The 11,489-nt window shown below is 46.3% G+C and overlaps 1 protein-coding gene across 1 annotated transcript; it reads left to right on the forward strand.

Moving 5' to 3' along the window:
* Positions 1–3,527: 3,527 nt before the first annotated feature.
* LOC123408234 (PTI1-like tyrosine-protein kinase At3g15890) lies at positions 3,528–6,824 on the forward strand. Its single transcript, XM_045101388.1, has 4 exons — positions 3,528–4,192; positions 4,816–4,960; positions 5,472–5,734; positions 5,838–6,824. The coding sequence occupies exons 1-4, from the start codon at positions 3,528–3,530 to the stop codon at positions 6,460–6,462; spliced, it is 1,698 nt and encodes a 565-aa protein (XP_044957323.1). The 3' UTR covers positions 6,463–6,824.
* Positions 6,825–11,489: the final 4,665 nt, after the last annotated feature.

An 11,489-nucleotide genomic window follows, 5' to 3' on the forward strand; every position in this document is an offset into this window, starting at 1 on the left:
GAGAAACCGTCACTTGCCAGTCATCTTTGAGCAAAGGGGGTTACTCGTAACGATGAAACCAGTCTCTCGTAAGCGTACGAGTAATGTCGGTCCAAGCCGCTTCAATCCAACAATACCGCGGAATCAAGAAAAGACTAAGGAGGGCAGCAAAACGCACATCACCGCCCACAAAAACTTTTGTGTTCTACTTGAGAAGACATCTACGCATGAACCTAGCTCATGATGCCACTGTTGGAGAACGTCGCATGGGAAACAAAAATTTTCCTACGCGCACGAAGACCTATCATGGTGATGTCCATCTACGAGAGGGGATGAGTGATCTACGTACCTTTGTAGATCGTACAACAGAAGCGTTAGAGAACGCGGTTGATGTAGTGGAACGTCCTCACGTCCCTCGATCCGCCCCGCGAACAATCCCGCGATCAGTCCCACGATCTAGTACCGAACGGACGGCACCTCCGCGTTCAGCACACATACAGCTTGACGATGATCTCGGCCTTCTTGATCCAGCAAGAGAGACGGAGAGGTAGAAGAGTTCTCCGGCAGCGTGACGGCGCTCCGGAGGTTGGTGATGATCTTGTCTCATCAGGGCTCCGCCCGAGCTCCGCAGAAACGCGATCTAGAGGAAAAACTATGGAGGTATGTGGTCGGGCAGCCGTGAGAAAGTCGTCTCAAATCTGCCCTAAAAGCCCCATATATATAGGAGGAGGGAGGGGGACCTTGCCTTGGGGTCCAAGGGACTCCCAAGGGGTCGGCCGAGCCAAGGGGGGGAGGACTCCCCCCCCAAACCGAGTTGGACTTGGTTTGGTGGGAGGAGTCCCCCTCCCTTCCCACTTCTTCCCTCTTTTTTTTTCTTTTCCTTTGATTTTCTTCTCTTGGCGCATAGGCCCCTTTGGGGCTGTCCCACCAGCCCACTAAGGGCTGGTGTGTCTCCCCAAAGCCTATGGGCTTCCCCGGGGTGGGTTGCCCCCCCCCCCCCCCGGTGAACTCCCGGAACCCATTCGTCATTCCCGGTACATTCCCGGTAACTCCGAAAACCTTCCGGTAATCAAATGAGGTCATCCTATATATCAATCTTCGTTTCCGGACCATTCCGGAAACCCTCGTGACGTCTGTGATCTCATCCGGGACTCCGAACAACATTCGGTAACCAACCATATAACTCAAATACGCATAAAACAACGTCGAACCTTAAGTGTGCAGACCCTGCGGGTTCGAGAACTATGTAGACATGACCCGAGAGACTCCTCGGTCAATATCCAATAGCGGGACCTGGATGCCCATATTGGATCCTACATATTCTACGAAGATCTTATCGTTTGAACCTCAGTGCCAAGGATTCGTATAATCCCGTATATCATTCCCTTTGTCCTTCGGTATGTTACTTGCCCAAGATTCGATCGTCAGTATCCGCATACCTATTTCAATCTCGTTTACCGGCAAGTCTCTTTACTCGTTCCGTAATACAAGATCCCGCAACTTACACTAAGTTACATTGCTTGCAAGGCTTGTGTGTGATGTTGTATTACCGAGTGGGCCTCGAGATACCTCTCCGTCACACGGAGTGACAAATCCCAGTCTTGATCCATACTAACTCAACTAACACCTTCGGAGATACCTGTAGAGCACCTTTATAGTCACCCAGTTACGTTGCGACGTTTGATACACACAAAGCATTCCTCCGGTGTCAGTGAGTTATATGATCTCATGGTCATAGGAATAAATACTTGACACGCAGAAAACAGTAGCAACAAAATGACACGATCAACATGCTACGTCTATTAGTTTGGGTCTAGTCCATCACATGATTCTCCTAATGATGTGATCCCGTTATCAAGTGACAACACTTGCCTATGGCCAGGAAACCTTGACCATCTTTGATCAACGAGCTAGTCAACTAGAGGCTTACTAGGGACAGTGTTTTGTCTATGTATCCACACAAGTATTGTGTTTCCAATCAATACAATTATAGCATGGATAATAAACGATTATCATGAACTAAGAAATATAATAATAACTAATTTATTTTGCCTCTAGGGCATATTTCCAACAGGAAGCCCAACCAAACACCCCCGTAGTCAGCCACATTGTCTCAACTTTCCTCGCTCTCTCCATGGTCGGGTCTCACCTCGTATCAACATGAACTGCCACTGTCCAAAATGCTTCACATGTTTTGAAGAATTTAGCTATCGGGAGGATGCAATGAAATTAGCGAAAGCCTTTCTTGTAGAGATTGTTTCTATGGCTGCTCATAAGAAGCACCATCAGGTCCATATTAAGAGCTTTTGTGATGCTATGGCTGCTCATATGGAGCACCTTCAGGTCCAAATGGAGGGAACATACCTGCATTTTTCACATTTTTTATCAAACTGCAGTTCAACTATGCCCAAACCTCAAACCAACTCATCCATAAATATATAGAAGTGTCATCCAAGTGTCATTTTTCAAAGGACACACACAAAGCAAATGTTGAAGTTATTTTCTCGTGCAAATTAGAGAAGGGCAAAACCTCCTTAAAGAGAGAGTTCAGTGAAAGACACGGGGCTCAATACCAGCATGATGGTAGAGAGGCTGCTCTGCACCGCGTCCCAGCCGAAGCTCCTCCACGAAGATGAGTTGTGGAAGGGGGATTTTTGCGCGCCTCCAGGTGGGCATGGGGAACCAGGGGCTGGCGGGGCATTGGAGCTAGTAGGGCTAGGGAGGAGTTGGAGTTGGGGACCCAGAATCCCGGTCACAGCCATCGGCACCAGCCATCAGCAGGTGCCGGGGCGCCGGAGCAGGGTTATGCGCCTGATGGTGGAAGGCTCAGAAGGTCGCATGGCGGGGACAACACCGTCAGATGGAACGGTGCGCGCGACCGTAAGGTGGGGTGGCGGCAGGGCAACACACTGACCAGGATAGGTGGTAGGGACGGTGCCACGGTCGAATCTGGGTCACAGGATGGGGTGGGGCGGGACGGCGGCCGTCCTCTCTGCCTCCGCCCGCCGTCGGCAGCCCGTCTCCAGCCCGTCGCCTCCAAGCGCCGTTGCCGGCAGTCGCCGACCCATCGCCTCCTCGCGTGTCGCCGGCGAGAAGGCCAGCGAGAAGGCCGCTCCTCAAGACGGGAATGGATAAGCCGGGAGGGGGGTTATGTAAGTGTATGAAACGTTTTTTTTGCACTTAATGAAGGACTGCGGGTTGATTTCGATAAACCTCAGGGACTTTTTTGCAAAACAGTCACGACGTACGACAGAAGCCATCCGTGCTTTATTATTAGGAAGGACAGAGGAGCTTTATTATTAGGGAGGATAGGGGAGAATACGTACTCTATATACTACTACCAAACAAGCATTTATTTACAACCAATGTATTCGGAGGGAATCAAAGAGTGCCTAGAAAAAACGTGAAAAACACGCTCTGGGTCGAACGGGGGGGTCCCACTGCAACCATGTACACGTCTCATGGTCGGTGCAGAACCGTTTTTTGGTCAAAAGAAAAGATAAACAAGCCATCAGCACCGTACCAGTCCAGACCTTCTTTTGCTTCTGATGATTCGCGGAAAAAGAGAAAGAAAAACGTCGCACCCTACGCGACGCGGCCGCGGTGGGTCGTACTGGACGCCGCACCACGCCCGTAAACCGAACCCCGCCGACCGGGGTCAACAACGATCCGGTAGGAACAGAAAGTGCCTGCGTCCCCTGCCCGCCAGCCCAAACAGTCCTCCACGGCCCGCCGCCAGCCCCTTCGGGCTGTCAGCGGAGGCCGCCTTAACGCCGCCGCCCGCCCGCCCGTCCCAGCCGCGGTGGCGCCACGCGGTTTCTCTCGACCGCACGCCACCCACGCGTCGCCGCCTACCAACGCCCAAAGCCACCAGACCACCCCACCACCACCAGACCACCCCACCCAAAGCGCAGCTACTCCAGCCTGCGAGGCTGTCACGTCCCTCCCTCCCAACAAGTCCTCCTCCCCCACCACGCCGTTCCTCCCTTCCTCCCTCCCTTCCTTCCCCTCCAAGCGACGACTCCCTCCATCCCTCCCTCCATCCTCCGCGCGCGCGCCAGCTCCGTTCCCGCCGGGGACACGCCTCAGCGCCAGGAAACCCGCCGGGGACGCGCGGCCGCGGGCGGGGGAGGACGCCTCCGATGCACCACAAGCTCTCGCGGGTCGCCCACAGGGTCCTCTGCTGCGGCAGGCAAGCCTCCGGGGACGATCTGTAAGTCCTGGCCAACACCGACGCCGCCTCCCCTTCCCCCCTCCTCTCTTGCTCTCAACCGGGCGGGCTCGTCGGCGAGTCCGGCGGCGACGCGAGGCCCCCTCGATTCGAGCTCGCCCTCTCCATCCAGGGCGGGAGTTTCGCGGCGCCTGCTTGCCTGGCTAGGGTTGTGCTACACGAGGGTGCCGCCTGACCTACGGCGCCCCGGGACAAGTAGTGATTCTGTTCGCAGTTCGGCCTGGTTCGCTTTGTAGGAGCGGCGGCGGCCAGGGAGGCTCGTCGGGGCTGGGGAAGTAGATGCTACGGTACGCGATTGGGGGGCGAATCTCATCTCCCGGAAGGTCCAAAACGTGCTGGGTTGTAGTCTTGGTGTTGGAGGACGCATCTGCATCTGTCTTGTTTAAGCGAAGCCTCTTGTCTCGTTGTGATGTTAACAGTTTCGGGGATGTTATCTCGATGTATAGCGCTCCTCTGATTTTCTCCTCTTGGATTTAGGCAAGATTGGTTTAGGAATTAGGAGCGCTAGTGAATTGCTGTCAGTGCAAAAGGGACCTAACTGATCGTCTGCTTCTGATACTGGGGAGTTCATGATCATCGTGTAATCCATCGCTTTGTTTTTCCAGGAACGACGAGCGGAATGGATCCATCAGGTGGGTGTTCTCGTTGAGGGAGCTCCGGTCGGCGACAAATAGCTTCAATTACGACAACAAGATCGGAGAAGGCTCGCTCGGGAGCGTCTACTGGGGACAAGTCTGGGATGGCTCTCAGGTTCCTGCTCTTTACATGTTGATGATCCATTTTGTACATTTCCCAATTCCCTTTCCCATGATGGGAAGAATGCCAGCTTTATCGCCTTGATGTTCCTTGCTGTCTAGTTGGGCCAGTTTATTGCTTTACTTGCACTGTTGGCAAATGCTATTCGATAGCTGCCTAACTAATTAACAAGCAACTGTCAGTTATAACTACTTTAGTCTGCTCTGGAACACTGATCTTTGATTGCGTTAGGTAGGATATCCTCTCATAGGCAGGTCAACTTAGACAACTTGCTACAGCTTTGCAAGTATAAATCTGCTGAATAGAAAAAACAATCCAGCACATGCCCTGACTTGGCTCCAACTACAGCGCCACACGTCTGTTTTTTATTAAAGAAATCACACACTGACCACCCTAAAATAGCATATATGTTCAAAGGTGCATTAGTTCTGCTGTTACCTAGATGGCTCTGCTTACACCAATAGTTATTAGCCGAGTTAATTTTGATAAATATTTCTGGATGCAGATTGCTGTTAAAAAATTAAAGAATGCAAGAAATGGGGCAGAAATGGAATTTGCTGCAGAAGTCGAATCCTTGGGAAGAGTAAGGCACAAAAACCTCCTGAGTTTGCGTGGATATTGTGCTGATGGACCTGAGCGCATTCTGGTGTATGACTATATGCCAAACTCAAGTCTTTTTGCACATCTCCATGGAACACATTCTTCGGAGTGCCTTCTTGACTGGCGGCGGAGAACATTTATTGCCATTGGTGCTGCTCGGGCTCTAGCGTGAGTAAACATCCTCTTTGCCCATAGTAGAATGACATGGATAATTCATTTATTTTTAATCCCGGTTAGCAGTTTCAGAAAACTCATGGGTGCTTCCTCACAGGTATCTTCACCACCACGCGACATCCCCAATAATCCATGGAAGCATCAAATCGACCAATGTGCTACTGGATTCGGATTTCCAGGCACATGTTGGGGACTTTGGTCTTATGAAGCTCATCTCAGATGAAATAGATCATGACAAGATTATCGGTGAAAACCAACGAGGCTACCATGCTCCTGAGTACGTCATGTTTGGCAAGCCTACAACAGGTTGTGATGTCTACAGCTTTGGCATAATACTTCTGGAGCTTACTAGTGGGAGAAAGCCAGTAGAAAAATCAGGCTCCCAAAAAATGCTCGGGGTCCGCAACTGGATGCTCCCGTTGGCGAAAGAGGGTAGATACGATGAGATCGCAGACTCAAAGCTCAACGACAAGTATTCCGAGTCTGAGCTAAAAAGGGTGGTGCTGATCGGCCTAGCGTGCACGCACAGAGAACCGGAAAAGAGACCAACGATGCTTGAGGTTGTGTCCCTGCTGAAAGGCGAATCGAAAGAGATGCTCCTGAGGCTTGAAAAGGAAGAGCTGTTTAGGCCAGACTCGAAGGCTAGTTCCGTCGGAATGTCGACTCCGGAAGGGAGCACCGACTACATTCTTAAGAACGATGAAGGGCTGGCTGGGGCTTGATGGGTTGGTGTACCCTGGCCCCTAGGTATTGGTAGAGTGGATATTCTTTGCTGAATTGGAAGCTTGGTCTGCATGGTTTGGCTTGACTGAAATGTATAGGATTGGTTTGTTATTTATGATGATCTCCTCCCTTTTTTTGAGAGCGGGGGAGATGTAGAGAGGTGAGTTGGCTTTTATAGAAAGTGCTTTTTGTGTCCACTGGGTGGAAGACCCATATACTCCCCAGATGTTTGGGCATGCTTGATCCTGTTGTCAACTGTGTTGGTCACTCTGAACTTCTGCATACAACTGAATGCAGATGTCTGGATGATCATGTTCTCTCCTTCCTGACAATAAGTCCTCTGCAGGATTTTCATCGCTGAGCAAGTTGTGGCGAAAAGAGATGATCATATTCTGTCTATAAGAAGTTCTGCCTACCCTAAGCTAGACCATTTGAAATGATTTTTATCGAAACGGCAGTGATCAAGAAAAATATTTTAATCGTAAAACGGATCATAAACACTAGCGCATAGCGACATCGGCTTGCTAGAGTCACTTATAATTACTTGAAATCATTGCAGAGAAAGTAAATTATGATCAGCACCGCGAAGGGGGCGTGGCTATGTCTCGCTAGCTCGGCTTGCCTACGGAGCCGGCAGCGGGCATGTGGCTTCGTCACATTTACATCGTGCACGTGTCTTTTTTCCTTCTGTATCCTTTTGTTTATATTTTGAAAAATGGTAAGTACATATATTGCGAAATATTAATTTAGTAAAAAAAGTCGAAGTGTTCATCGCATGCCTGAAAAGAAAGTCCACGGCGTGTAAAAAAAAAGTTTGCTCAACCTTCAGGAAATGTTTGTGCCATTCAAAAATTCTAGATGACATTTACAAAATATTCACGCTTTTAAAAGAAAAAGTATATGATGTTTTTGAAAAATGTTATACAATTTAAAAAAAATCAAAACAATGTTTCATACCATTAAGTAAATGGATGTTACATTTAAAAAAAATGTTCACACGTTTCAAAATATATCTGTGACGTTTTAAAAATATTACACAATTTAAAAAAAATGTTTGGATAGTTTAAAAATATTTTGTATCGTTCAAAAAGATTGTTTCAGTGTGTATTTAAAAAATGTTTAACACGTATTCACAAAAATGTTCAATGACATTTGAGAAAATGGGAATCTTTTTTTTTTCAGGGTCAAAAGATGGCAATCATGTATTAAAAAATGTTGAGCATGTACAAAATGTCTTAGATGTACACAAAAATGTAAAATGTATGTGAAAATAAGTATTGATCAAATCATATCTTCAAATAATATTAATCATGTATGTTAAGGACATTAAATATGTACGCATTTGATGCATACGGAAAAAGTATAATGCATATAAAAAATAGACATGTGTCGAAAAAGATACATGAAGAAAAGCACAGCAAACCAAAGGGAACAATAAAAAGTAAAAAATCAAAGAAAATAAGAGGAAAAACAAAGCAAATCCGAAGAACCGATCCAAAGCGATAACAAAAAACACAGAAAAGAAACTCACGCGGATAATACCGTGCCGACTCAGCAGAAGCACGCGAGAGGCGAGACCGACTTAGATCCGCATCGGGCATGAAATAGGGGAGCAGCTTTGCCTTCCTTATAGCGACACCCAAGCTAGTATCTCCTTAGGCGTTTTTGAGATAGTATATCACCTTAGAGGTTGATGCTAATGACCCGTGCCATGTCAGGATGGGAACGGGCCAAGTCGACCCAATAGGTAAGGCCAACTTCACCGCGCGACCCCAAACAGGCGTTCATTTTGTTCGAATTTTGTCCGTTTAGGTAGGGCGATGGGGTCGTGTCCGGACCTGTCTTGGGATGCGCTGGCCGTGCGTCCAGCACGCGATCGCATCATGTCCGTCTTACATTAATAAAATACACCATCGCGTGTCAGGCCAGCTTCGTGGGTGGAGGTGGGAATAGAAAAAGAAGGCCCAGATCGCATTCTGTCCGCCTTATATTAATAAAATACACCACCGCGTGTCAGGCCAGCTTCGTGGGTGGGGGTGGGAATAGAAAAAGAAGGCCCGTGCCACCGACGGACGGGTGAGGGAAGGACAAGCACGCACGTTCGGTTTGCCTGTTTTACCCCAAAGGCAGCACAAACTTGCGTCGGAATGGGTCAAAAGCGGACACAAAACGGATAAAAGTCCGTTTACTCCGGCGCGCTGAGCCGTCTGGTTCGTCTGTTTTACCCCAAACGGACGCGTGCAAACAGTATGAAGTCGCGCGATGGAGTTGGCCTAACTGGCCCGACCCACAAAAGCGAGGTCGATGGGTTGGCTGGGTCGGACCTGAATCATAATTGGGTCAGGGGAGCCGGTACCTGTTGACCCGGTGGGTATGCTGGGCCTACCCAGCGCAAAGAAGGAGGACACAGGCAGTGGTTCATGGACACATGTAGGCTGCGGGCGGACGGCGTCTGGTAGCCGAGGGCGGACACAACGTAGACCGAGGCTCAAAAGAGCCAGGATCATTGTGCGTGGTCTGAAAAAACACAAGCTCTAATTACTGATCAATAGCGAATTCGCGATGGAACACCCGCTGGCTACCACCCAAAATCCAATTCCTAATATTTGACACGCCGCAGTAGGTGCCGTGCAATCTGCGGGTGAACCGTGATCCATGTGAGGAAGACAGTAATTTTGTACTACACGAGAGGGTAGAACGAGTGGCTGCACAGAAGTGGGTCGACCCACGATACCCGATGGTCCAGTAGGGCCAGATACTGTACGTCATTGGGTCAACCCGTGGCCTTGTGAATTGGCTTCGAGGCCCGGGGGGGCAGGACCAGGTCCAGGGCCGGGTCGACCCATTCCCATCCTCGGTGCCATGTAACTTCCTGTAGATTAGTTTATTTTTCTTCCCTGTTTTCATTTGTTCGTTTTTTCATTTTCCTTTTTTCGTACAATTTTTTAAATCATTCTAAATGCATACTCCCTCCTTTCCATAATATAAGTCTTTCTAAAGATTTCACTAAAGGACTACATACAGATGTATATAGACATACTTTAGAGTGTAGATTCATTCATTTTCCTCCATATGTAGTCCCTTAGTGAAATCGCTTAAAAGACTTATATTTAGGAACGGAGGGAGTATATTCCAAACTTCAATTTACTTCACATTTTGGAAGTGCTGAATTTGAAAACGTTAATGCAGTGTTAGCTTCATTATAAAGAAATGTTGTTAGCATTCGAAAAAAGTGGTGAAATTCAAAAACTGTTCTCACATTGCAAAAATATGAACATGATTTTAATTATGAATGGCTATACTATGTTTAAATTTATATATATAATTAGAAATAATTAATAATATCATACTATTTTTTTGTATTCACAAGGATATTACTGTTTGTGAGCCTATTTATTCTGGTAACTATTATTACCTTATTCGAATTTCAAGGAGGCCCAATCATATTACTCCCTCCTTTTGGTTTAGAGGGCGTCCGTGCTCAGAATTTTTATTATATTTGGGTCACTTTGATTTAATTGAGTTAAAGAATTTTGAGTTCCACATCATATTTAATAAAATTCAGGGAATTAGTGGTCATGCATGTAACTTATTCTACATGCAGTCATGCACCATGCAAGTCCAGTGCGAGGAAGGGTGTCGCACTTATTGCCTCGGGAGTTGAATAAATGGTAAATATTTTATTGGACAGTCTTGTATCCATAAATATCATGTCATTCACTCAAAGTCTATCTTGATTGATGAGTTTTTAGATTTGAGCCCTCTCAACTCTTGTTTTTCCTCTTTTTTCGTTTTCTTTTCTTCTTTCCTTTTCTCTTTTTGTTTTTTTAATATGTTTCTTCATTTTTTACATTTTCTTTTTTTTCATTCAACATTCATAAACAAGATCAACATTTTTTTAAAATACTTACTTAACATTTTTCAAATTTTCATTCAACATTTTTTAAATACTTGTCCAATACTTTTCAAATGTATTTTTAAGTACGTTTTTTGTAATATATATATATATATATATATATATATATATATATAGAATATTTTACAGTATTAAAAAGGTAAAAAACATGAAAAAAACAAAAGGCAGGCTGGTGTTTCCCGCATTCGTGGGCCGGCCCAAGTGACGATTCCCTTCAGCGGGGGGTACGCTCTTGTCTTGATTAATGTGAGATATAGGGCACCGTGACAACTAGCTTAGGTCGTGCTTGGATTGAGTGTAATATAATATAAATTTATTAATTTTATAAGTGTAATTTATAGGGTTTGATTAATTTCCGGCCGAAAATAATACGTATATCCCGGGATGTGTATTTTTACGGGTGTATCGAAGGAAAACACGGTAATTCAAGCACGACCTTAGTGTAGATGGGCATAGAAACAAATAACCACACGGCTTTATTTTACCGATGGGCTTCTACTTTGGTGCTGGACTATCTTTATGTCTTTCCTTTCAAAAACTGACAACCAGAGGACGACAACTAGCTTAGCATAGATGGACACAAAAGCAGAGAAACACACAGACTTTATTTTGACGATGGGGTTTTACTTTGGTGGTCGACTTTTCTTATGTGTTTTCTCTTGACTTCTCTTTATGTTTTTTCTATCACATTTTTGTTTCCCGAATAAGAGCATGGTTAATAATATAGCCAGTTGTTGGCTATATAAAAATGTTGTTCATCAAGATTTTTATGTAATTTGATGTATTTTATTTATTTATTTTGAAAAGAGAGAAAGACCCTGAGCATGTAATTTGGTACCATGTGGATACTTGCATCAACCACAAAACCACCATAGCAGTTCCAGCCTCGGCGGCAAGCCATGCGTGTCCCAGCGTACTCAATTAGCCTGTCGATGTCCTGGAAGACCGCAGTGGTGGAATTAGCTTTTCACATCAGGATGGTTCGTTCCTCAAAAAGAATTGACAAAAAATTTTGACATGTGAACGTTCTAACTAGTTCTCAGTATCACGTAGAAATAGATCAATATGGTTTTGCAAACACACTATAATTCTCAATTAAGACTAAGTTTT

Source organism: Hordeum vulgare, chromosome 7H (genome assembly GCF_904849725.1).
Source record: "Hordeum vulgare subsp. vulgare chromosome 7H, MorexV3_pseudomolecules_assembly, whole genome shotgun sequence".
Lineage (NCBI taxonomy): Eukaryota > Viridiplantae > Streptophyta > Magnoliopsida > Poales > Poaceae > Hordeum > Hordeum vulgare.